This window comes from Athene noctua, chromosome 1 (genome assembly GCF_965140245.1).
Source record: "Athene noctua chromosome 1, bAthNoc1.hap1.1, whole genome shotgun sequence".
NCBI lineage: Eukaryota > Metazoa > Chordata > Aves > Strigiformes > Strigidae > Athene > Athene noctua.
Window position 1 is genome coordinate 8,282,231 of NC_134037.1, and position 27,679 is coordinate 8,309,909.

At 50.6% G+C, this 27,679-nt stretch overlaps 1 protein-coding gene across 2 annotated transcripts in view; it reads right to left on the reverse strand.

The window, feature by feature from the left end:
* Positions 1-11,897, reverse strand: part of TNFRSF21 (TNF receptor superfamily member 21) — a 34,854-nt gene extending 22,957 nt beyond the window's left edge. The window contains exons 1-3 of one of the 2 annotated variants that reach the window (XM_074895532.1): positions 11,763-11,897; positions 5,479-6,133; positions 3,300-3,797 (exon numbers count right to left, since the gene is read on the reverse strand). In XM_074895532.1, coding sequence (XP_074751633.1) covers positions 3,300-3,797; positions 5,479-6,133; positions 11,763-11,807 — 1,198 coding nt within the window. In that variant the 5' untranslated portion in view covers positions 11,808-11,897. Of the gene's footprint in view, positions 1-3,299; positions 3,798-5,478; positions 6,134-10,746; positions 10,915-11,762 lie in introns of those variants that run through there. The other variant, XM_074895531.1, reaches the window with a different exon arrangement.
* Positions 11,898-27,679: the final 15,782 nt, after the last annotated feature.

Below are 27,679 nucleotides of genomic sequence, written 5' to 3' on the forward strand. Positions count from 1 at the left end.
CGAACCACCGTTTCCACCCTAAAATCCTCCTCTCTTGGGAAGCAGCCCAACCACAGTGAGATGTCTTTGCTCCAGCACTGAACAGCGTTAATGCCACCCTGACCACACTTTACCTGGAACCGAAGGGCTTGAGGCAATCAGTAATAAAATACTCCAACCAGGCAAAGCCTTAGATGTCTGTCTGGCACCACAGAAAGCTTGAGAGGTGCCGGTGTGAGGTCACCTGCCCAAGCACAGCTCCTCCGAGCAGAGGCTGCAGCACCTACGTCAGACCCAGTCTTCCCTTTCAAAGGTTAAAGCTGTTTACCGAAAGGATTAGGAGGGAGGAGATAGCAAACTAGGAGGAAGCAGGGGAGACTGCGCAACAACTACGTACATAGGCTTTGCCCCAGCAATAAACACGCCCCAACCCCTTGCTGGCCTGGCCAGCCAACATACAGGTGGGGAGGTCATATGAATGCGGGTGCACTGCCAGCACCAGACTCTGGGGCTTCACCCCCATCCTCAGAAAATGACTTAAACCTAATTGCTTGCCCTCCACACCCCTTGTGCAACCACAAACCAGGCTGTCACCTGAAGACCTGGGAAGCAACTGCGGTCCTCACACCTACGGAGGGCTTTGCTCTGGCTGCCTATCATGGAGCGATCTGCACTAGCAGCACAGGAGGGGAAAGATTTCTTTGCAACTGCTTGAAGTTTGTTCCCAGCCATATTCACCCTCGTTTCAAACACTGCTTCAGGATGAAGCATGATTTGGGTACAAACACTGCTAGAACAGCAGAAAGCTAAGCCATGATGCTGCAGCTCTGCAGTACATCTTAGCTGTACAGCCAGTTATTAAGTAAAAGGTCAATTCCTCTATCGCACTACATCTTCTCTTGTTTCAAGTAAACAGTCTTAAGAGCCAGATGCTTCAATAGGAAAACCAAAGAGGGATTTATACACCACTGTGGAGGAGAACAATTTCCAAATCTGACATGACAGAGCACCACCACCAAGTAAGAACTAATGAGCAAAGCCCTTCCAGATAACACAATGCAATTTAGGCAACACCAGAGCTGCACTCAAAGCAAGACAAAATATTAATTGGTTTGTGCTCGTCTGTCTGCCTTCATTGCACGAAGTTCAACTGAGGACATTCAGTGACAGGAGGAAGTCATGAAGCCACCCGTGCCAACACGGAACCAGCGTGACTACTGCAAGAATGACTGGGAGGGATGTGCAAAACAACCCAGCCAGAAGCCCAGAGTAACAGGGCAATTTGCCTCCAGACCTGGGAGACTTGATCAGATACTGGGCCAGTTTATCATCTAAACATGGTTTTGCTGTTACATCCAGCTTATTCCCAAGACAAGGCAAAAACTTAGCAAATACCTTTGTGAATGTGATTATTTAGCTGTTAAAGGATGACAGAGAAGACTGGAACAACTCACCTTGAAAAGCACAGGATGCTCCATGAATAATGCTATCCCCCAAAGGATGACAAGTTCTGGGAGGCAGGGTTATACCCAAATGAGCTAACATAGCCTCACTGCTCACCATGTATCACCTTCTCTTACATGCACTGTTTCTTTAACGTGAATCATGCTTGGTGACCAAACACACAGCACTGCCCACAAAGGCAGCTCTAACGTGGCCTCCAGGAGAAGGACCAGCTGCAGTACGGGCATTTATTTCTGCACAGTGTCTGAAACACCCATTTAGAAACCAGAGCTGCACCTGCTCAAAGCAACTTGGTCTTGTCCCTGCACTCGAGCACTCCCTGCCCTATACAAAGTCAGCTCCCGCTCTAAGATGCTTCATAAAACACGAGAGAGTCAGAAACTCAACCAACTCATAATTAAGGTCTTGGAGAAGAAAAGTTACTACAAGTTAGTAACAACCAGCTGCTTTTGGTCAATGAACCATGGTCAAAGCCATGCAGTATTTCTGGTAGTGCCCACAAATAAGGACATCTAGTAATGTTCTGAAAGCTCTTGCAGATCACTCACCATGGCCTCAAGGACCATGCTTCAGGTACAGATTTCAGAGACAATGGAGTGCAGGAGTTACTAGAAAAAGTTATTGCAAACGGAAGAAAGCTCAAGGAACTGTACCATAAGAATTCAAGACTTAAAAAAAAAACCCTGATAAGTAGCACAAACACAAGAGAAGGCACAAAACTAATTCCAACAAGACCTTTTGTTTCTATAAATGCATTAATGAAGGCAAACAAAGTATAGGTCTATTAATCAGCACAAAAGAGAAGAGAGTACATGACAGAAGCCTTCTTTGCTTTGTACTTAAGCACTCATGGATGACTTTTATCAAGGACTGACCTCTCTTAAACCTTCCGATCTTTTCTCAATCCATTCTTTGTTTGGCCTCCCTTGTTAAATGTGCTTTTCTAAAGGTTAACTGAACGGATGTTTAAGGTTGAGCAACCTCAACCCAAAGTAAGGACTCGTCAGTGCTGTTTGCACAAGAAAAGGGGAGCGTCAAAACTGCCACCGTAGCTTTGCAGAGGAAGAACCATACATGCTACTAGGGAGATCATGGCTGCTTGGTGTTCTCATTCATGCCACCATTAATATACCATTGATTTTTACAAATTTCAATTTAATGACCACAACAGGTCATCTTTAAAGTCTCGTCAAAAAGCTGACAGCAAGTCATCCACCAAAAGAACAGAAAACACTATAAAGCAGAGCCTCCAGGAAGACCTGACAACACTCATGGAGCTGTACGCCTCCACGACACAGACTTTAAGGACAACTGTCCTGGCTCCAGCATGGGCGAAGGGCTGGGGACACAAGCCAGCAGTCAGGATTTAGGGCTAAGAACCTGAAATTGAGGCGCTGCCAAGAGGCGGGTAATGACTCAGTCTTCCAGAAACAGACGGGATGAGGGAAAAAGGACAACATGAAAGACAACCAGACCCACGCCTGAGTCACCGAGAGAATAAGGAGAGTGCAAAACAGAAAAGTGGCGGGGGGGGGGGGGGGGGGGGGGAAGGAGCCTTCATTCGAAATCCTTCTATCAAGGATGGGTGAGGAGAAGTAGGAGCTAGGGCAAGCAGGTGACATTCCCTCCATTAACCCTTCCTTCAGGAACAGGGACACACCATGGGAACAGCAAGGGGAAGAAGCCAAGGATAAAGAAACATCTGAGGAACCAGTATATGGGCTTTGTCCTCACTACAAAACCCAGCATGTCAGAAAAGCAACTGGTGACTGGACATGGGGGCAGCCCCTCCAAAGCACCATGTGGGATGGTAGAGAGGACAGTACCCCCCGCGGGCCCCAGTCGCTCCTGCTCACCGTGCCCGTTGCAGTAATAGATCCACTTCTCCCTGTTCTGCGTTGGGGTGGTGGACTTTTTCATAATAGCTTTTTCCACAATGGCACTGGGATCTTGCCTGGGTCCCTTCTTCAGAGTCCGTGAGCTCTTCCTGACGCTGCAGACAACGATAACCACCAGGACCAGCAGCAGGAACAGGACAATCATCCATGGCAAGTGTTCGTTGATGTCAAAGTGCTGGTGGCTGTTCTGTGGCCCTCGCCGGGGGGGCCTGTATGGGACGCTGGACTTCTCGCCCCCCACCATCTCCAGTGACGGCTGCTTCTCCAGTGCTTGGCTGGTCTGCTTGTGCCGGTAGCTCTGTGCCTGGCCGATGGTGCTGGAGCCTGTGAGGATCCCACCAACGCCATCCGTCTCGTTGGCCGAGGTTTCGTTGTAGTAGCCTGCCGGCTCTGCCATGGTGCTGGACGCACGGGGTGCTGGAGAGGGGACAAAATCAGGAACTGAAGAGTTCAGACCTGTAAAAGGAGAGGAGAGTTCAGTGTCACGGCACTGGAGATGCGATACGGCATCACATCACGGTCTAAGACCTGCCTGAGCATCTGCTTGGCCAGCAGACAGAAACCCAATGCCAAGCAGCGAGAAAGGGAATAGGTGAAGTCGAGGTTTGGCTCTGGGAACAGATGGGTACAGTTACAGAGGTAGGTTCAAGGTAAAAATGACCCTTGTTGGTTAAGGCTATTGGCAGCTCATCAAAAAAAAGATGAGTGAAAGGCATGTTGTCAATCTGTGTGTCTCATATTCAGTATTTCCCAGAAAACCTACAACTATGAGGGAGTTGGTTTTTCCTTCTTAGGTTTATGAACATTTGTTTTACTCCAATTGTGGAATTTAGTATTTGGGCTAGAAATACATGACAATTTGGAGGTTTAGTATCTCTCTACCATGTTTTGTTAAGGAAGCACAAACTTTTTTATCAGCACTGCAAGCAGCTGTGGATGCATCAACTATAAACAGGTTTCTGAAGCAACAGAAGAAAGCAAAATTCCCCCACTAAGAGCTACTTTCCACCTCTATTGAGTTTTCTTATCAACCAACAACTCTCAGGTCCCAGCCAGATGCATGACCAAAGCCTGCTGAGAAGAGGAAGGGCTGTTGTGGCAAAAACTGGAGCTTACTTTAGAAACTCAGCTTTTGAACTCAACCCAGCTGAGCCAGAGAGTGGGTGTAACTATCTGTAAGCTGACTTTGCCTCTGTCTTGGTTACCCAAAACACTCTGAGCAGGATACAAACACGGAAAACACTTAAACTTTTACCTAATTGTCTACAGTTGATTTCAAAGGCCAGGGAACACCCTTGTGTGCTCTCCCAATGACACACAAACGTCATATCACACACAAACATCATATCAAACTTTGAGACATGACAAAGGATAAGGACTTGGAGTCTACCACTGTCAACACTTCCCTGCTATTGCATTCACCAGCTCAGGTGTACAGGCCACCAGAAGTTGCATTTTATTAATAAAATGTCTCATTTGAGACACTGTAAGTAGGCTGCTTTGCAGGGAGTGCTGAGCACCACCTCAGATGGGGTCCCACAGCACCACTGCATATCATTTCCAATTAAACAAGAGAATAGGGAATTCAACTTGGTTCACCCCACCAGTGATAACTAACAGAAGTCTTAGAAGTTAAAGAAAAAAACTGATGACAGCCTAGATTCCTGGAGGGCTCTTTTGGCAACGTCTCCCATTCCAGCCGATATGCTGGCACAGTACGGGGCAAAACACAACAAAGAAAGCATGGGCAGGAAAGGAGTCTGGTGGAGCAAAGCTCCTCTCCTGTTGGGGCTTTCCTGCTGCACCCCGCTCAGGTTTGCCACGTATGCACAAAGACTTGTGCCAGCACAACACTCAGATGGGAGAAGCAGCTGGGGAATGTGACGTCCTTTCAGTCCAAACAGTAGGACAGCCAGGAGTACAATCACAACTATAGCCTGAGTGATAATGTTAAGCATGGTTTAACACAAGTGAGGACAACCTGATGCACCCCGGAGCTGCCTTCTGGCCAAGAAGCAAAAGCGCCACCCACACTTTGGAGCAGGTTGCCCTTTAAGAGCCTGAAGTCAACCCTGAACACAGCAGAAGCACAATCCCACAACCAAAACCACATCCCTGTTTCAGTGGTGGACATTACCTTTGGGAAGATGAGCGGTTGGTGGAACTTCATTAGGCTCTTCACCTGCTTCAGTGCTTGATGAAGTCAAGGATGTGTTCGGAAGAGATGCTGGAGAACCACAGACGTTGTCACTCTCCTTCGTCCCAGGCTTGACGACCACCATGTTTTTCCCAAAGCAGTCAGTGTATGTTTTGCACTTCATCACACTAGAAGGCACATCAGAAAAGGTACCACGAGGGCACGGCTTGCACCTAACGTCTTCTGTCTCAGTTCCTTTCTTGCGGACGCCCCAGCCGACCGGGCACACCGTGTAAGGGACGCAGGTATCGTTCGTCTGAAACGTACCAGACAGGCAAGTGCACTCGCGGTCAGTCAAGGCAGTACAATGAGTTTTTTCAATCATTGGCAGTTCACAGGGTTTTCTACAAGGGTGGCATCGCTCTATGCCATTCTCATGTTTCGTAAAAGTCCCATCTGGACAAGGGCTGCACTCTCTTAAGGTACTCTTTGTACAATGTTTAGACACATAGGTTCCTGCGGGACATTTGTCACAGATCAGTTCTTTGTTGGTGGCACGGTCCAAGTGGCGGTACTTGCCAGGGGAGAGGCTGATGGCATTCTGCTCGGAGGTCAGCTTCGACTGACCATCAGCGGTGCCAAGGAGCATGAGCAGCTGGAAGACAGATGGGAGGTGTTAGTCAACAACAGTGCATGACCGGAGCCCCCTCTGCCAGCAATCCCTTGCAGGATCACAAGGGATGACCCAGAGCTGTGGGACCACAGAGTTGTTTCTACACCCAGGGGTGGGAGCTCAGCAAGATCAGGGTGGAAGAGAAGTGGTGCAGACAGCAGCACACTCTCCGGACACATCCCCAGCTACAATTATAATTCCTTAAATTTGACACCACGCTTCTCAGCGAGACTAAGCATCATTTACACTGCAACCCTGCCATGGCGGTAAATACTGCTAATTGTGTTTCAGCAGTATGTGCTACCTGGCCACCCCAGGAGAATTCAGACCAGCTTTGTGTTTCAGGGCTAAGAGGCCCCAGCACGAGCCAGGCGCTTGCCAAGAAGACAAAACACACATGCAGGTGGCAGTTCTGACTGTAAAACTTTCCTCCTCTGTATTTATTAATTTGCACTTGTTCAAATAGTTACCTTTCTAAATAACACAAACCAGGATGAAAACCAGGCTAGCGAGCATTATCGGACTATTTCTGAGCTCCTCTGCACTGCCATGATTTTTTTATGACCCTGCACAAGCATCATGGTTTGGTGAGACCTCAAGGGATGTTCTGCTTCGAGCCTCCAACCACATCTCAACCCACTTTAAACCAGATGCGTTGGCAACGTAAGAGAAAACCTCATGCTATTTTTAAGCTCTTTGAGGAACTCTGCTGTAACTCAGTTCCTCATTGCATCAGATACAGGTAAAAGGTCCCCAGTTTTTAGACACTGAACTGCACCCAGCTGGGTTTGGCTAGATGACTGCTACAAATCTGTTTACCTATTTCCAGTTCCAGGGCTTTATTCCCTTAATTCCTTTGCATTGAGGCTCCTCCATGACCAACAGAACCTCCATCTACCAAGCAGGATCTCCACTTCCTCCAGGAGACCTCTGGTCCCTGGATTTAATGTCAGTTATGCCAGAGGAAATAAGACAGCAAGAACAAAAGATGTATCAGAAGAAAGGCTGACACAACCTCATCTAACACGCAAAGCAATAGAAAAAACATTTTCAAACAGCTTCAGGCTGAGTCAGGAGGGAGAGAGAAGAACGAGCCAACGTTACCTTGAATTTCCAAAGGTGCTTTCCTACACTGAAGGTAGAAAGACCAGAGACCCTAACACTTTTCAACCGCACAGCCAGGCACATAGATCACTTGGCTATGTTATACAAGCCCTCGCCTCTTGCTCTGCTACCTATTCCAGGCTATCAGCCAGCAAGAATACATTCAGAAGAAAAAAAAAAAATGCCTCCCAACAACATGACTCTGCAGAAGGCACATCGCAGCAGAGCCGCAAGCTGCGCCGCGTCATTTTTGGTGCAGTCTCTTGCTTCCTGGAAACACAGAGCACATTTCTGTTTCACCTGCTAAATAATTTACAGCTTGGGATTTGTACAAAACACTTCAATTTTTTTTTTTTTTTTTTTTTTTCCTGAAGCAGCAATTACAGAGCAGGCAGAAGCAGGTAAACCCGCTGGAGTTGACAAAAGATCCTGCAGCAGCCAGGCTAATTACAGCACGTCAAATTAAAAAGCAGGGCTGCCCTGGCAGGCAGCAAAGGTTTACAGGATGCATTTTATTTTTCCCCTCCCCTAAGACACGATTTAACAAAGTGCTTAGCTGGCTCTAAGGAAACCTGCCGCCGGTAATCTTCATGACGCAGCCCTGCATTAGCAAACCAGATAAAGCAGGATCCGGTCTCTTGAGGTTGCGGGGGGGGGGGGGGTGGGGGGGGGGGGGGGTGGGGGGGTGTCACCCGTGTTACTCATCCTCCTCCCCGTGCTGACACTGAGCGGGACAGGGTGTCAGGAGAAACAGGACAGGCAGCAGCTCTCCTGCCTTGCCAGCGATGAGCTGTGTGCTACCATCTCAGCTCCTGATTTCTCCCTCTTCATCAAGTCAGACCTCAGGAAACCCACGGACAACCCTGCTACACAAGCACATGTCCCCCCTGCTCTCCCTTCCCATCTCCAGGATCTTTCCATCAGTCATGCAAGTAACTACAGGCAGTGGGACTGCACTAATGCAATAGCACCAGATTGGTTTTTTATTTTATTGGTTTTGTTGTTTGGTTGTGGTTTTTTTTTTTCCAAACCCCATCTCAAGCAAAGTGGCACTGGCACTTCTGCACATCTCCAGATCTTCAGCTGCGCATGCACTTCCAAGCTTAGGGACAACAGCAAGTCCCAGTGGGGGGAAGGCTAAGCAGCACCGAGCATCCACTATTTATTCGGATTGGCACTTCTGGTCCCTAAAAAAACCTCAGCTGCTCAGCTTTTGTGGTTGGCACCACTCTGATCTGGGAGAAAGCCAAGAGCAGAACGACATCTTCAACAAAAAAGGGTGTCTGCTGGTTTGGTCCCTCATCCTTAGGACTGCCCAGCAGCACACAAAACTTTTCTGGCCGATACATGCAGTTTCAGTGACAAAAGTAACAGAGTAATGAAGTGGGCTCTGCTTAGCCACTGGATTTCAGTTCATTACTCCCAATACCAAAGAAAGCATACAGGGTAACAAAAAAAAAACCACAGAAAAAAGGAATGGATGCAAGACAACACTAAAGTGCAGATTTGGTTACAAGCAGTTTCGGTGCTGCTCTCCGTGCCCAATGCAGGAGCAGCTCTCAACAGGGCGGCCACAACCCCAAAGAGCATCCCCAACTCAGCCCAACCACCCTGCACCGCACAGAAAAGGCGCTTCCCAGCCACCTTCACCCATTCCAACACATGGAGATTTTATATGAGGAGTATGAGGAAAGCAGATGAGGTGTGGAACGCTCCCATTTTCACCTCCTCACATCAGGGCAATGGCTCAGACAAGGGGACCTTTGTGCTCAGCTGGAAACAAACCCGCAAGCCAGCAGCACCCCACAGCTGACATGGGCATGACCCACCTTACCACCACCCAGCCCGATAACTCCATCCCAATGATGGCATCCATGCAATGTCTCCATCACCCTCTTAAATAACTGCATGCTGCAGGAGACCCGATGGGCAATTCGTACTAATTTACCCTTGAATAGCTTTTAGGGGGCCACAAACTTCCTGAGCACAAGGAATGTAGCTGTGAACTCAACAGCTCATTTGGGACCCAAAACACCAGCAGAAAGTTGGTGGATCAACAAGCATTTGCGTCCTGAAACGGGGTGACACCTCAAGACAGTCAATCTTGGGTTGTGTACAGTGCTGCCCTGTTGCAAGCCCTGCAGGGAAGCAGTGGCAAACCTAAAAAATAAAAATTGAAAAAGAAAAAGGAAAAGAAGACAAAAGCCAGCTAAACGCGGGACACTTGACCCTGCTAGAAAAGTGCGGGAGCAGAGAGCTGTAAGCAAGCAAAGACTAACAGTGCTAAACTGATGCTCTGGGAACTGTTTCCAAGCAAAACCAGCAGAATTTGGTAGAAATGGCAGCTGGCTCCATGGCGATGCCTTGGCACAGCTTGGGGATGGGGTGCACAGCCCACCCCCTTTCCTGAAAGTCAACTGCACCCTCCACCAGCCAGCATCGGGAAGTTGCTTGTGACATTAAAGGATGAAAAAAACCCAACAACTATAAAATAAACCCAGAAAGATAAATAAACTGGTCTGGAAGTTTTACGGTAACTTCACAGACAGGAGGAGCCCACCTCCTGTCCAGCTCACGGTAAAAAGGATCAAGTTACTCACTCTGAAAAAACTTGCCTGCGAGCAGAGTATTGAAGAGCAAAGCAAGTTTCTGCTTCTTGCAACACGACCAGCTGGTTTGGGGTTTGTGAAACCGAGAGTCCAGGGCTTACCCTGCTTAGCAGTCCCTCTACTACATCTCGAGAGCAGAACGCTGGCAGCCGAGCGTGCCAAAACAGCAGCACCAGCTGGCACATCTGGTGCCCACAAAGGAAAACCCAGCAGCTATTCCTGCAGCCAGCGCTGACCAGGGCTCATGAGCATCCCCAGCAGCCACAGTTTTGCTCCAAGCAGATGAAATCCCCCAGGCTCCTCAAAGCCCCCAGTCCAAGCAAGGTGACTTCACACCCATTCAAGGCAAGGGCATTGGGGGAGATGGTAGAAACTACCTTGCGGCAGCTGGCGGGTGCCCAAAGCCCACGGCAAGCCAGGGAAACCAGAGCCAACATAACCTTACACAGCCACTGCCCAGCAGCTATCGCTCAAAAACCAAGCGGCCGGACGGATCCAGGTTTGCCGCACCAGTAAGAGATTCCCCCAAGTCTTGATGTGAACGTACTCCCATCACATTGGAAAGACATTAACTCCTTGTGGGGCCAAAGGGAGCTGCCCACATTTTTGAAGATAATGATGTCAGGTGAAGAAACCCTGGCCAGTGGCCAAGGGAGCATTCTGCCAGCTCACGAAAAAATAGGAATTTTGTCCCATGGCTCTTTTGCTCGCATGATCAACAGACACAGGGGTTTGAGTACATGCATGCACGAGCAGTATACACACGCGTTTGCTCAGAATCTCAGCTTCATTTTGCAAAATTACTGTTTTATTTCCCTACACCTTTATATCAGTCTTCCCCTCCCCCTCCCCTTCCCTCTACACCCGCCATTCCCAACTGACCTCCAGGATCCCAGCTGGAGCTCCGTATCTCAAGCTCCCCATCAGCATCTCATCTTCCAGGCGTGCAGCAGCACTCGCCTCTCCCGGTGAGAAACCGGCGCTCGGCAGCACCCGGCCAGCACCGTGCAGGGACCCGAGCTGCTCCGCAAAGTTACCCTTCGCCTTCAAAGCAACGAGGCTGTTTCCCCGCTAATGCTCTCCCAGCTTTAGATTATTTTTTTTGTTTACTCGGATTCCTGTCGAGCCAGCACCAGCTTGCTAAGATCCACCTTGAGTTCAAGAGCAAGTGCACTCCTGGGTTACACAACCCAGCCGCAGCAGCTGCGGCGTGTGCCTGACACACCGAATTACCGCCTCTCCCCAAAAAGACAGGATGTAACCCCAAAGCGCTGACTGGGAAGGGCCCCGCCTGGGAAGGTAAACCCACCGGAAAACGTTTCCCAGAGAAGTCAGAGCAGCCGCCTGCAAGCAGTGGCGGCGAGTTTCGCTGCCTGAGCAAAGGGTGGCAGCTGGGACGGACGGACCGACGGACAGACTGAGCCCAGCCTCTGCCGAGCTTCGGCAGCGGCGGCAGGGGCGCGACGCAAGGATGGGTCAGACCTCGAGGGGCGGCACAGCCCTGGATGAGCCTCCAGGGAGGACGCGGCCTTTTGCCCGCCTGTAGTAAAACGGGGATGGAGAGGATGGACACACACACACACACACACGGTAATTGCGCCCAGGCGGTGCCCGCTGCCGAGGCTGGGGGCGCAGGGGCTGGCGCAGGCAGCCCCCCCCCGGGGAAGGCACAGGGCAGCCCCGCACACCCCAGGGCGCCGCGGAGGGGGACGCCAGGACACCCAAATACACGCACACACCCCCCCCCCCCCCCCCCCCGCAGGCAGGAGGGGCGGGCAGGCAGCCCCGCACTGCAGCACATCCCCCCCAACCCCCGCGGATCTTACGCGGGTGGCGCGGCCGCGCCCGTAGGGACGGACCGACACCCCCCACCCCCCCCAAAATAAAAAAAGCCTCACCGTGAGGAAGGCGGCGGCGCTCCGGCACGCCGCGGCGGCCCCCATGGTGGCGGCCGGGGCCGGGGCCGCCGCGCAGCGCTGCGGGCGAGGCGCTGCGCGTCCAGCCGCGCTGCCTTACGCGGCGGGGCGGGGGGCCGGCGGCGGCCGGGGGCGGGGGGGGGCACAGGCGCCCATGGCGGCGGGCCGGGGCCGGGGCCGGGCCGGGCCGGGCGGGGCGGGGCGGGGGCCCAGCCGCCCGCCGCGCTCCCACCTGCCTGCGGGGCCGCCGGCTGCGCACTGCCGCGGCGGGGCGGCGCGCACGTGGGGCGGCGCGGCGGGGCGGGGCGGCCTTTGTGGCGTCACTCGGCCGCGCAAGACAAACGCGCAAGGGCGCCCCCCGCGCAGCGCCGCGCAGCGCCGCGCAGCGCCACCTCCACCCCACATAGGCCCTCCCCGCTCGCTCCGCGGCCGCGGAAGGCTGCCTGGAAGCTCCGCAGCGCGATGTAGCACCGCGTGTCCCGTCCCGTCCCGTCCCGTCCCGTCCCCCCGTTTCACTCTCCCCCAAGCAGCCTGCGCGGCGTTCCGCGCCGGCGGATCCCCCACCCACATCCAGCCCGGCTGCTTCAGGCTGGTGATCCGCGGGGTGTGCGAGGCTCCCAGAGCCACAGAATCACGGAGTCACCTCGGCTGGAAAAGACCTTAAAGATCCTCCAGTCCAACCATTAACCTCACACTGACAGTTCCCAACGCCACCAGATCCCTCAGCGCTGGGTCAGCCCGACTCTTCAACCCCCCCAGGGATGGGGACTCCACCACCTCCCTGGGCAGCCCATTCCAACGCCCAACAACCCCTTCTGGAAAGAAATGCTTCCTGACATCCAGTCTAACCCTGCCCTGGCACAACTTGAGGCCATTCCCTCTTGTCCTGTCGCTTGTTACTTGGCTCAAGAGACTCACCCCCACCTCTCTGCCCCCTCCTGTCAGGGAGTTGCAGAGGGCCAGGAGGTCTCCCCTCAGCCTCCTCTTCTCCAGACTAAACCCCCCCAGTTCCCCCAGCCGCTCTCCAGCAGACCTGTGCTCCAGACCCTGCCCCAGCTCCGTTGCCCTTCTCTGGACACGCTCGAGTCATTCAATGGCCTTTTTGGGGTGAGGGGCCCTAAACTGAACACAGGAATCGAGTTGTGGACCCTGCCAGAGGGAGCATCCAGCTCCGCCACCCCAAATCCATCCTTGCGCCAAGCATTGAGGCGTTGGGCACACAGAGAAGGGGGGCCCTACATGGCATCGCCGCGTGTGCTGCCCTGCCTTCCAGCCAGGGGTGACCCTCTCCCACCTGTCTGGGACCCCAGGGGTGGAAGTGCTGTGCAGGATGGCAAAGGAAGTGAAATGGTTTTGCTCCAGCTCTGCCCCATGTTTCTTTAGCATCCATCGATCCATCGATCTCCCTCCATCATCCTCCCTAAAAACGGGGTAGGAGTAGTTTCTCTTCCCATGGTAGTTTTGCTCAAGTGGGCTCAGCCATCCTAAGGCTGCAAGCATGTAGAAATTGCAGGGCGGTGAGTGTTCAGCAGCATCAAATTTTGGGGTGGGATTTCAAGATTTTTTTTTTTCTTGTTCTTCAACATCAGACTAGATATAAGGAAGAAATTTTTGTACAATGAGGGTGGCGAAACACTGACACATGTTGCCCAAAGAGGCGGTAGATGCTCCATCCCTGGAGACATTCAAGGTCAGGTTGGACAGGGCTCTGAGCAACCTGATTTAAGTGAAGATGTCCCTGCTCCTTTCCAGGAGGTTGGAAGCAGGTGATGTTAAAAGGTCCCTTCCAACCCAAACCATTCTACGATTCTATGAACATGTAGCACATTCCCCACGATGGAGGAATGTGCCAGGGCAGACACATCCCTCCATGAATGAGGCTTAGCTGGCAGCTGAGGCACAGGCAGTGCCCTCACGGACCATCCAGCACCATCTGAACAGGGTGGGCAGAGCAGGGTGCTGGTCACAGTGCACATCGGTGGCCATAGCAAGTGATGGAAACAGGTCCAGGTCTATCTGGGGAGTCAGGAGGAGAAAGAGATGGGGCCAGGGACAGGACTGGAAAGGCTGCAACTTAAGTCCAAGGTCTTTCCCAGAGACAGGAACAGAGATGAGGCTTCAGAGACCAGGGCAGGGGTGGGGGAGGCGCCAGGCAAGGCTGATCAGCCACCAAATTAAGTTATTATATGGCTCTACATTGCTGGTTGTCTACTGAGGAAAACAGTCAAACACCTGATTTCCAGAGCCTGCAGAAATTCTGTTGACCAACAGTCACCTTCTGGAGGCATCCTGAAGACAGATCAAACAAGGGAGGGTTTCAGTGCCAAAGCGAACAGCACAGAACCCCTGTGAGTGACTGAAAACCTAAAAAAAAAAAAAAAAAAAAAAATTAAAAAACTCAGAAGTAGTAGTCTTGCTCTGCAGGAGTGTGGGTTTCATCCAAACCCTTCTGAAACCCACAAGAAGCCTCCTCCTGATTTAGGGAGGTTTGTCTCCAGCTAGAAGGCTCCTCTCCCAGCCAAGGTACACTTTTTCTCCCCATACTTTCTCCATATCTAATCCTGGAAGGGAGCTGGAAGAGAGCAATGACCCTCGGGAGCCTGGGAATGAGCCTGGAGAAGAGCTTCCCCCTCTGAACCGGGGTGGCAGTGGCAGGACTGCTGTTCCCAGGAGGGGACAAGACAGATTGTGTCACATGTGCAGAGAGAGGATCTTTCTCCACAGCTGGCCGTGCTGCTGTGCAAGCGCTGCAGAGCTCTGCTTTGGGCTTTGCCTTCCCCCGGGGCCACCAAACGCGGGAACAACGTGCTCTTCCCAGGAGGTCAAGGAAGGGGAGCCTCATCCCAAATAGAGATCACGATGCAAAGAAAGACCCAGTAAAGCTGCCCAGAGGGAAACCCGGGATGCCCATTGCTGCTTTTAATTCAAAATAAATTGAGCAAATAATTGGCGATAACACAACTGGGTCAACACCAGACTTGTGGATGGTGGAGAGGATTTTCAGTTTAAAAATGTGCAGCTTTCTGATGAAATACAGGACAAGTCTTGCCCTGCTGGTGTGGAACTATCTGGGCTGGTTGTGTCTGGGCTAGAAGAGGGTTTGAAATGCCCCGGCAGCATCAGCCCATGCTGGATCCATCAGCAGTGTGAAAGACAGTGTTCAGATTGTATTAGGGAAAAGCAGAAAAATAATCATCCAGAGGACGGAGTGACTCAGGAGACTGGCAATAAGATGGATCATGTTACTGCCATGGAATGGATTCCAATTAGTTACATCCGCTTTTAATTATTCTTATTTATACAGAACCTAAAGGCAGTCCACAGATTATCCAAAAATGCATGGGCTGATCTGTAAATCCCCTGTCCCACCCCGCCTCTGAGCCCTTGTAATGACAAACACCAGTCACGCTGCCTAGACTGGTTCATACTGGCTGCAACATAAATTGCTTATTAACATCCAACTTGCTGCATCTCCACTTTTCTCAGTCTTTGGAAGGAAAATAGGGAAGCAGGTGACTGAGGTCAGAGTTTCAAGTTAAGTGTTTTTGGTGGCGGCAGCAGCAGCTCAAGAAGTTCCTCCTTGCCTCCCTGCATTTAGTTCCGTTTTTCCCCCTTGTGCCACCCTGTGAATCATGCAAGTACAGGCCCACGGGATCAACCAGGTCAGTGAACTGGTAACTGTTAAAAAAACAAGAAGGAGGGTATTTTTAATCAGAGTTGGTGAACCTGGCTGCTCATGTTGACTGGAGACCCCTGGATCTTTGCTAAGATGGTGTTGCAAGTCCAAGTGTGTGATGGAGGGACATCCACTGACCTGGCTTGCCACCAGAAACCATCTTCCCTTCAACGGCAAGATATCCTCTCTTGCGAGGAAAAGACAGTGGTCCTGCTTAGTCATCTGAGACTATTTAAAGCACGTTCACGAAATGGGAAGAATGGAAAACTGGCTGGATGGCCGAGCCCAAAGAGTTGTGGTGAACAGAGTTAAATCCAGTTGGTGGCCGGTCACAAGTGGTGTCCCCCAGGACTTGGTGTTGGGGCCACTCCTGTTTAACATCTTTATTGATGATCTACAAAAAAGGACAAAAAGGCCATTGAATGACTCGAGCGTGTCCAGAGAAGGGCAACGGAGCTGGTGCAGGGTCTGGAGCTCAGGTCTGCTGGGGAGCGGCTGAGGGAACTGGGGGGGTTTAGTCTGGAGAAGAGGAGTCTGAGAGGAGACCTCCTGGCCCTCTGCAACTCCCTGCCAGGAGGGTGCAGAGAGGGGGGATGAGTCTCTAACCAAGTAATAAGCGACAGGACAAGAGGGAGTAGCCTGAAGCTGTGCCAGGGAAGGTTTAGACTGGATATTAGGAAGCATTTCTTTCCAGAAGGGGTTGTTGGGCGTTGGAATGGGCTGCCCAGGGAGGTGGTGGAGTCCCCATCCCTGGAGGGGTTGAAGAGTCGGGCTGACCCAGCGCTGAGGGATCTGGTGGAGTTGGGAACTGTCAGTGTGAGGTTAATGGTTGGACTGGAGGATCTTCAAGGTCTTTTCCAACCTAGATGATTCTGTGATTCTGTGAAGTTTTTTGGGAAATGTTAAAGAATATGCTACAGAACCATCACTTGTTTCATCCCATAGAAGCCAGAAGCATTCTGGGAAATGATTTCTCATCACTTACTTGCAATAAAAGAAACCAAGCTAATAGGGCAGACGTAAATCACTTTCGGACTTTCTCATTTTCTGTACATGGACCATTGCTTCCACATCTCCTGTAGAAACAGAACATTTCTATTTTCTGTTGCTGTTATGCAAAAATAGCCACTGCATGGGAAAATTTGCAGCTCCAATTCATACAGAAACCACAATTATCACTTGCATTAACATAAACTGGGAAGTTAAACCAACAAAGCCTGTAGACTTCCCTGGGTGAGGGAAAGGAGAGTTTGGGTGGGAGTTCTCACCCTTCTGGCCCTCCTTATGATCTCCAGGAAATTGGGAAGGGAAATGTCTACCAAGAGCAGATGTTCCCAGCAGGAACATATAGATATATATACACACACATATTTATAAACACAGCAGTTTCTAGCAGGATCCATGGCAAATGCAGGATTGCCTGCAGGAAGGTCTTTCGGGTGGCTGAGGTAAGATGAGAAAATGTTGGTCTGCCAGTGTAAGACGGAAACCAAAAAAGACCATGAGAATGTCCTGCAGATCATCAGGCAGAGCAGCTCCCCCTTGGCCCTTTGTCCAGACCGGGACAGAGTGCACTTCTGCTTTTTAAATGAGCTTTTCTCACCTTACACTGTGGGAAAACAAAATCACATTCATTCTCCGTGACAGAGCTAAGATGAGTCTGGGTCTCCCTGTAGAGAATCCAGTTCCTGACTTAAACTTTTTGCCAGCAACAAGTTGCTGTTATATATTATTTTGATTCCACTGAATAAGATGCATCTTAAAGGAGAGAGATTTCCTTGAAAAAGGTGTGTTATCACTGATGTATTTCCTGCCTACGTACCCCATGGGATGTCATGGCAAGGAGCTGGGGAGCCAGGGGTGGCAGCTGGGAAATGAAATGCAGCACTGTTTGACATGGTCTCCATCACTCCCAAGATGATCTCTCTTCTGGAAAAGGCTGATGCACAGCTGAAAAGCGTGTTTTCTCAGAGGATCTTAAGAAAGAAGAAACTCAGCAGCTGATGGCCAGGCTAAGTGCATAAACACAACTTTAACCCTGCACGCAGGGTAGCGGCTGGGAGGTATAACCAGCAGGTAAGATGGGGAGATGAGGCTGTGTGTGAAGCACAGCTGGCGCTGCATCTTCACCTCTGGCAAGAAAGGGGAGAGGGGCACTCCGGGCTGGCACATCAAATCCTTTCCAGGTCAGTGACTCGCTGTAAAGATGTTTCCCTTCTGCCCCAGAGCAGCACAGTAACGCCAGTGCTCTAAAGCAGAACGGTTTATCTCCATCTGAAAGCACGGCTGCCTGCGCGCTGAGTAGCACAAGCCCAGCAGTCACATCTGTACCTTCCAGAGAAAAAATAACAAACGTATTTAAAGTTAATGCTTCTTTTTGGAGGTTTTGTCCCTTCGATTATATGGAGTCTTTGTTTTGCAGGAGGTCCGTTGGCTCAGCTGGGGATGGAGACCCAGATTTTGAAGCCTGAAGGCTTATCTCAACCTCACCAAAAGCACCGTGACTCTGGGCATTATCATATAGCGCCTGCATTCACCTTCCTGCTGTTATAAATTGACTTCACATAATTTATTGAAGTAATATCCAATTAAAATTTATTAATTACAGCAAGCAAAGCATAAGCAAATTGCAGCGCTGGGCAGCCGGGGAGTCCAACTCCACCAACGGCGCGCCCTTTCGTAGCTTCTCGCCTTCCTTATATGTTACAAAGTATTACATATTAATGAGACTCCTATACATATTTATGATCTATCCCCGCCTACTCTTGCTTTGTATTATAATGAGGTTTCTTCCCACTTGCGCCTGCGTAGTAAACTTCAATAGTTCTGGGCGGTGGTCGCAGAGCCCTGGGCGGTGGGCGCAGGGATGAAGTATCTCCTCTTCCTCGTTGTTGAACTTTTCACCCCGAAGCTTTGCGCAGCCTCCGTAGTTCTCTGGCATGTCTCTACAGGCCTCTTCAACTGATAGGGTATTTCTTTGACTTGTCTCTACAGGCCTCTTCAGCTGTTAAAGTTCTGATAAGGGAGTGCGAACTGTCTCTACAGGTCTCTTTAGTTTGTTAAAGTTCTGATAAGGGAGTGCCCATATGCCTCCTATACAGTCTTGCTTTATCATGTTTTCTCAGCTAAGCGCTTGCGGTTAGTCTTACACACTGTAGCAATATTAGCTTTGCACGGCTCATGTGGCAACATATGTTTCCATTATTTTAATAAAATTTGGTGAACAAACAATTTACTAACTATCACACTGCTTCTCCTTGGGTGCAAGGGCTCTGGGGCTGAGTCTTGGACAGTGCCTAACAAAGCTGAGCCTTGCTCTCAGCTGGGACATCTTGGTGGTCATGAAGTTGGAAATTAAAAATGATGAAGACAATTCTTATGCATGTATCTTGTATCATGTATCTAGGTCTTGCAGTGTCCCTATGCTTACACTGGAGAAATCCAAGTAGCAAATTAAGCAGTGTAGCCACAATCAGACAACTGTCAGCAAAGCCAGGAGCTTCACACTAAGCAGCAGACCACGTGTTGTCTTGCTCCTTTGAGCCCTGCACAGCCTGAGTGGGATGGGGAAGTGGCAAGGGTGATGGGGTGGTTTGCAGAGCTTTCGGAGAGAACTGCAAAACTCGGTATGAGCTTCCTAAAGCTAATTGTTTTCCTGGGAGAGTTGTGCACTCTTGTAGATTCAACATCACAATAAGACACCGAAAAAACCCCATTTCAAATCTGTGATTCATGTCAGCTGTGGACACAAGATCCCTCTTGTGTCACATTACCCAGCGCACATCGTGTCACCTGCGGAAGGACCTTCGGAGTGGCATGGGCAAGCCACTGCCTAATCCAGCCTAAATCCTCCTGGTACAGAGACAAACCAGCAAGTAACTCTCACCACCTCTAACCCAGCAAGCTTCATTTCGCTTGGCTCAGCACAGTGCTTTTCTTGCTCAAGCGAGAGCTCAAAGCCAGCTGTGCAGCCTTGGGGGTTTTTTGGAGCCCCAGGAGAATGTCACTTCCCAAGTGACCTTGCTCAGCCACCCCAGCTGCACCCAGCAGGGCAGACCTCATTGCTGAGTGATCACGGATAAGGTCTCCTCCCACCCCCATAATGTAAGGGGGACCCCACGGCTCCGTTGCCTCAAGGCTGAGGGGCATGTCGGGCTGTGCACATGTCTGTGCCAAGGGGGCTACAGCCATGGTGTTCATGGGGGAAGGATGGTCAGGGTGAGAAGTAACTCACAGGGGCTCTGCTAGCCCTGCACTGTACATAATTTTTGATGTGTTTGCACAGGATACAGAGTTATACAGGGTGGTCACTAAGGGTGACAGCAAAGAGATGCAAAGAGCTTAAAATAACAGCTGACCAGGCACTAAAACTCAGTGTCCTTGAAGAGGGGCAAGGACTGCCTCTGTGGGTTGCTGCCACAGAGGAACGAGATCCCAGAGCTTTTCAGAGGGTCCCCCAGATATCAAGTCGCAGCACAGCGGCAGGCAAGGAACACAAACAGCCTCCCCTGCACCTGTGAGGAAGGTGATGGGTATGGAGGAGCCCCTGGATGGGGAGGGCTTAGCAGGCCAGTGCCTGGGGGCCATGAGGCTGAAGTCACAGATGATACAGAGAAAGCCAACAGGGAAATTAGTAACGTATCACTCACAGCACACGTAGGTGAGGGAGCCTGGGAACATGCCGGGTCTCTGAATCACGGGGATTTGTGCAACCTCAGTCCTGGCAGCCCGGGGTGTTCCCTGTTGCGTTGTCTGAGTGCTGGGAGGCAGGCTTTTCCCCGGAGTGGCCGGTGGAAAGCGTGCTCAGAGCAGCCTGCTGCGGCTGCGGGCAGCTGCCTGGGGGCCGAGCCGTGGCTGGATGCCCTCAGCACCGTGGGGAGCAGGGCAAAGCAGCTTGCAGGTAGTGAGATGTTCACGTCTTTCATGGGCTCCTTCAGTCCAGCACAACTATTTTAAAAGCCTTGCCCAAGTCTGGCTGATTTAAATCACTTCAGGCTATTTAATCATCACATAAGCAGACGTAGCTTAAAGGCTAATTTATAGACTTAACATTGGTTAGAGTAACTGGTGGGTTGTATAAGGAATTGGTTATGCCATGATAAGCTTTCAACAGAGACAAAGACCCAGGGAGCAAGACCTCCAGCACGAGGGAGCTCAAGCCTTGCATTAAGCACCAGTTTAGGAGGCAAGAAGAGCCTGCGGGAAACTCCCTGCAGTCTGGCACTCTCCTGTCTTTCACACATTTTTACTGCATGCAAATCCTCCTCCAGGAAATTTAGAATTAGCCCTGGTGCTGAATTACTCTGGAAGAGAGCACCTTTAGAGACATTAACACTCATTTAATGCCCGTTCTTGGGGGCTTGGTGTGCAAAGCAGCACAGAGATCACAGGGCAGCTCACAGGGAGGACGCACCCCTCCCATCTCACCAGCCTCTAGGTCCTTCCTAGGGACTAGGCACTTAATCTCTGATCCCTTGGCAGTTCTTCAGACCCTCTCTTGTGACGATTTATGGTCTTGTTTGCCTCTGCAGTTATACTCAGGCTGGGTAAGAGGGAGAAGAGACACTAAATCCCACGCTCCAAACTCAAATCACCTTCAGCCATGGCTTAAACACATCAGCTTCAACCAACCTAAGAGCTGGCCACTGCCGAACATGGAGGTCTCATTCTCATCCTTCCTCCTGCGGCTCCAGGCCACCAGCTCCCGTCCTTCGCTCTGTCTCAGCCCTCACACTGGCAGATTCAGCGCTGACTTAGCAGAAACATGTTCCTTTTTCTTGCTTGGTTATTTTTGTGCCAGATTAGTATTTTGGGTGTGTGGAGGCTTTGCAACACCAAACCTGATGCAAGAGAGAGCGACGGGGGGGGTGGGGGGGGGTGGTGGTGGGGGTGGTGGAGGATGGTCCCAGGCAGTCTGTGGGTGAGGGATGGTCATTATGGATGTGAATGCCATCAGAGCCTATTCCCAGGTCATATGGGATCAGAGGAAAAGCAGAGATGGTCCTTTGGGGCTACAATGATAACTGGGGTGAAAGGCCTGAGACTGGGGGAACTGGGAAGAGACATTGGCAGGTTTCTGGGACAATCTCAGCAGCAGTTGAGGAATGACAACCATGGCACAGTGATGGCTGTGAGGTGCCGTGGGAGCTCTGGGGTTGCACCAGGCCTTGCTTGTAGCTCACCTCACCCTGAGCTCTGGCCCATCACTGTGGGGCACTTGCTGGTTGAGTAGCAGCGGGATAGTGGGATGCTCAGTGCCCTGCCTATGGGATAACCCTGGTTAGGCGTAGCACAGGGCTGGATGTGTAGCTACTGCATTTCTGCTCTTAGCCCAGTTCTTTCCATTTCACCTCTGGGAACCTCCTCTTCAATCTCTGAAGTATCTATGGATCAAATTGTCCTTGAAAATGAGCCAGGGCACAGCCCTAAAAGCTCTAGATGCTGCCCTGTCTAGTGGTAATGCTGTAATAAATGCAACCTTTCTGGCAGCAACAAGAGAGCAATTAAAGAACCGTTAATTTCTAAGGGTCCTTACAAACACATCACTAATCTCCTGGCAGAAACCCATGAAAATTTTGTCAAATCGGTCTGCATACTTGAGGGCCTATCCTGCCTTGCAAGCCTTTCCCCACCATTCTACCTCTGCTCTCCTTCCCCCACCGCCATGCTCCAGCCATCCTTCCCCCCTTCCCTTCCCAGCTATCCTTCTCTACTTGCGAACAAAGAAACTTAACAAAACAGTGCTTCACTGAAAGGAAGAGAGGCAAGGGAAACAGGAAAGCAGATAATATAACAATAAACATCCACCCCATCCAAAGTACACAGAGAAATGTTCAACCCTCCCTTTCTCTTTGCTTTTCCGGGGCCCCCTAGGAAAGCTGGCTACTGCCTCTGTCCCGCAGCCTCCCACTGTGTTCTGTTCACTGGTCTCAAGTCTCAGGCGGTGCATTTCTCCTGGGCAAAAGATATCCATCCATCCATCCATCCATCCATCCATCCATCCATCCATCCATCCATCCCTCCCTCCCTCCCTCCCTCCCTCCCTCCCTCCCTCTGTCCATCCAACCACCCCCATTAGCCACTACTCATTAGCTATTCAGTGATGACCCTAGTAGGAACCCCATATTGATCTCTCTCAGAAGAAGGCTTCCTAAATAAAGTCAAAACCCAAGGGAAGCCCATTTTTTATGCACAATTTCTGACAGCAGTTCTGTTGAGCTAAGGTCTCAAGGTCATGCAGTGAGAGGCATTTGACCCAGGAACAGGAGTGCTTGTGGACCTCCAGTTTCCATCGCCAGGTTCACCTTGCACTCAAGCAGCAGCGGAATAGAAAAGACTCAGAGCAGGAGCATGGGGAGTTGCACTTTTGGCTGCATTGCCTGATGAATGACATGGTGCCAGCCAAGGGACGTGCTGTTCCCCTGCTCGTTATTGTTACCAGATGAGTGGGGGACTTTTACGATCACTGGTTTTGGATAATCAAATGCCGATTGCGACAGAGGAAGGAGGGTTGTACTCCTTGTCCCTCCTGCGCTAGGCAGGGAGGGGTAGTGGGCACAGCCCCCTGCCCTCTCCCGCAAGGCTTTGTTCCTAGGGGTGACGTGCAGCATCCCAGACGTGACTGCGGATCCCAGCCCCCCATGACGCCCTGCTCCGTCTGGGGTTATTGTGTGATGCCCAGAACAATATGCTGTGGTTAGGGATGCCTGGGAGAGTGCCGGGAGGCTCCCTGCTCCCCCTCTCTCTGCTAGTGCTGGGGGGAAGGCAGCTTTCGGCCATCTGGTAGCTGTGGGTTTGGTGGAGGTCCCACAGCAAGGGAGAAAAAGCAATCACCAGCCCTGTTCCTAGACAGGAAGGCCAGCGTTTGGCACCAACTAAGCCACAGATGCACTGTGTGTCTTGGGCACACGATGCCCTGAGGCACTGAAGAATCACAGGATAGCTCATGTGGGAAGGGACTGCAGGAGGTCTCCAGCCCAACCTTCGGCTCATGCGGGGCCAGCTCTGGGGTCAGACCAGGTTACTCAGGGCTTTACCCAGTCGGGTCTTAGAAACCTCTGAGGCTGAAGCATGTGTATCAGTGCTGAACTGTCCTCGTAGTGGGAATGTTTTTCCTCATATCCAGTCTGAACTCTCCTTGTTTCAGCCTTCATCATCTTCATATCCTTTTCGCAGGTATTGGAGGTCATGATCAGATCCCCACCAAAGCTCTCTCTTCCTCAGCCCTGCACCCTCAGCCTCTTCTCCAAGGCCACGTGCTCCAGTGCCCTGACTATCTTGGTGGCCCTTCACCAGACTCACTCCTATGTGTCCCTGTTCCTCTTGTACTGGGGCCTGAAAACTGGATGCAATATCCAGATGTGGTGTCAACAGGGCTGAGCAGAGGAGAAGGATACCCTCCTTCAACCTGCTGGCAACACTGCCAAGGGGCTGTTTGCCTTCTTCGCTGTAATGACACAATTGCTGGCTCATGGTCAACCTGGTGTCCACCAAGACTCCCAGGTCCTTTTCTGCAGAGCTGTTCCCCCACCAGTCAGCCCCAACCTGTGTTATAGCATGGAGATTATTCCTTTCCAGGTGCCACACTTGGCATTTGACCTTGATGAAGTTCATAAATACCCTTGAAGTATAAAGTCAAAGAGAGTGACCAGTCAGCAGGTGCCTTATGGGCTTGCCCTAGTCACATGGATTTTTGCTTTGAAATGGTTTGGAAAGTCCTTTCCAGGACCTACCTGCATTTTAGGCTTCTTTGGGCTGTCGTGATGGCTGCAATATCTGGCAGTGATGCACTGTAGGCCAGTGAAACAACCAAGAACAGCAGCTAAAAAGAAAATCTTCTGCGCCATCCAGTGCCAAGGGGAGGGCTTGTGGGAGCACTGGGGGACATCAGATAGGACTTTTCCTGCCAGTGCTTCCTTGCAAAACCCTCAGGAGTTAGGGGGTTCTGTGTCCTCCAGCGGCCATGGTACTGTCAGGAGGGAAGGGAAACTGTGTCCTTTCAGGCTTTGGGAGTCCATTTGGCTGCCTGGGTGAGATATTCCTCAACACACACCTTGTTTGTGCAGCCATTTTGAGGAGGCAGGGGGCACGTGCTTGTGTGTGGCAAGGAGCTGGGCTTCAGGTAGTCTGGACTTCTCTGTCCTTGCTTGCTGGTTGATTCCTCTTGTTATGCAGCCCCCCTTCAGAGCGAGTTTGGTGTGGAGTATGTTTGGCCCAGGATCTGCTAGGCATCTTCCTTTGCCATGTGCAAGTCCTTTGGCCAACAAGCGCGTTGGGAGATGGTCATCGCATTTTGTAGAGGCAAGGCAGAATAACATTCTTCTCCAGTAATCACCCAAAGTGCAACAGTATCTTTAAAGGCCATATGAAGTGAGACATGTAGGAAAATACCATTTCTTTTCTGTGGGTGAAGACAAAGACCCCCTTGGCTGCTTTGACAAGGAGCTCCCATTCTTCCCCAGTTTACCACAGCAGCGGCACAGGGTCTCACCCTCACCATAGAAAGGTCTCTTGGCCAGACCAGAGTATTTATTCCCAGGACTTCCCCACCCCAGGGCTGCTCATTCATCTCTTGCAGACAGAACGGAGCCTGTCACAAGAGCAGATGCAGAGCAGGCAGAGCTCCCCATGAGATCCTTCACCACCAGAGATGATAAACAGATGGGGAAATCTGCTGGGAAATGCATTGACGTAAGAAGTAGGTGAGAGGCTGGAGCATTGTCCCGAGGGAGGTGGATACATGCTGAGAAAGCTGGATGCAGAGACCAATGCACAATGGTTCTTTGATTCCCCCAGACGAAGAGCTGCTAATGGACCATTTCCTCTCCCAGTTCTCCCTATGGGTCAGAGATGTCTTGCCCTCCTGTTATCTCTCACCCTGAGTTCTCTCTGGGATTTCCTCTGACCCCCTTCGGCGAGCTGCTGGGCTCTGGTCATCTCAGGCTAGCGTCCCTTGTAGCGTCCCTCTGTCACCCGAATGGCTGTGGCTGGAGGCATTGCCCTTCAGAGGGTAACTGACTGCTGCAACACGTGTACGGAGCATGGACCCATGGAGAAGCCTCAGCCTTCCCATCTGGAGGGAGAGGGGAGCTCAGGCTGACAGGCTCTGACCTGACAGCCCTCCTTGGAGGGGTTTTCACACCAGGGCCGCACCCTGCTTCATCAGTCCTCCTTCAAAGGACAGAGTCATCCATGCAATTGCCATTCATGCAAATTATTTGTGTGTTTTGCATGATGTACCTCTCCCTTTCCCTCTGAAAACTAAATGGGGAGTAGGGCCCCCATGGCAGCCCACTCTCTCCCAGCCAGGCGGTCAGCTGCCAGGAAGGTGGTGCCTCGGGCTACCAAACTGGGCACACAAGGGACAGGAACATGCCTGAGAAATTCATCCCTGCACCATCTGGCTGCTGACCTGGTCTTTATTATTAAATTTTAATTACCGGGGCCGAATATTCATAGAGAAACTGTCTAATGCCACTTTACGTCCCAAACCCAAGGCCAGGTTGCTAGCATCAAAGAGTCCCTAATGATGAGGTTAGAGGTTTTTTTTTGCCTAATGCAACAAAAATTCCTATTGGATTTGGAAATACAGAAAACAAGTTGCCCCAGGGGAAGGGGAGGCATAGGGCTGCCTGAGATGCAAAGCTGCTGGGAGGCTCTGACAGCCAGACGTATATTGCTGTTTATAATACTTAATAGCAAACAACACTACAAAGTCCTTTCTTTATTCATTTCTCTCCCTAGCACTTCACAGCATGCAATAACTTGGATTTATAAATTAAACATGGTCCTTGTTTTAATATATCATCTACTTCTTATTCCACGATCCTATAATAGGATTTTTAATTGCCTGTCATAGAATCGTGCATCCTCCTCACAGTCTGGGAGTGCGAGTGTAACCATGAGTTCATTGGCCCATGTCAGTATTAACTGGTGCATTTAAATCTTCACATTAACAAAAGCGAGGAACACGAGCGGGAACGTGGAACAGTCATCATTAAGGACAATTGTTTTCTGTGGCAAAAAAATGAGGGAAGCCAGGCCAAAAATACAAACAGATTTCTTTTTTTTTTTTTTTTTTTCCCCCAAGGGAAAGGCATTGCACAGTGTTTTAATTATTGCTTATTTTCAGCTGATGCACATCCAACAGCTTGAACCCAGATTAGAGTCCAAAGGGCTGACGCGAGGGGCTAGGAGACCCACTCTGAGAGTGGCCACACATCCATCATCTGATGCTTAAATTGAACCAACCAGCTCCATACCTCTGTCCTGCTTCTTTTGCTGCAAGAGACATGGCCATTTTTCCCTGTTTCTGTGCTCAGCAATGCGAAAATCTGTGCTGCTGGTTGAGTCAGTCCAGCTGAGATATCCCTGCCAGAACCTGGGAAACCCATCAGGAGAGAGCACCAATGAGGAATATGGAGAACAGAGCAGAAGGCATTGTTCTCCTGCTATATTCAACCTTGGTGCACCCACACTGTGTGCTGCTCCAGTCTCTCACTCCAAAGGGGGTGTGTTGGGGGCAGAAGGGACAGAAAAAGGCAGCTAAATGGTTAACAGGGATGGAGCAGCTGCCCTGTTGCAATTTAATGTGATTTCCTCTTGCAACACTCAAATATCTCCTCTTTGCAACAGTTGGCTGTATCCTAGAACTTTTATCACAGCTTCTCCTTCCTGGCAAAACAAAGTTAAATCCTTCGACCTTTCTACTTTTTCATATTTTAATCTTTTTTAATTAATTAACATCTTTTTCAAAGTGTACACTAAATAGGAGTCTTGGTCCAACTGAGACCTTATCAGCATGAAGGAAAGTTGAATAATTACCCCCTCTGGCTTACACACAACAGTCTTGTTATTACATCCTGGAAAGAGATTTGCTTCTTCGTTGGTGTTTTTGAAATGGCAGATTTCTCATGCCCATCCTTTGTGACTTGCCATACTTCCTCTGTTTCTGCCGTACCATCATCTGGTAAGAGCTCCCTGGTGGGTACCTGTTCATTTGATACCGCTCCTCTAAGAGTCACAGTTTGTGCTGTTATTTATTGGATTTAATCTAGTTCAATCCAGGCTTTTTCTCCAATTTTTTGAGGTCATTTTGAATTGTCGTATGGTCCTCCCAGATGCTTGCAGTCCAGCACAACATGAATATTTTAGAAGTGTGTTCCCTGGGCTATCATTCGAGTCAGTAAATTAAAATATTGAAGCACCTTTATGCCTGATTGAG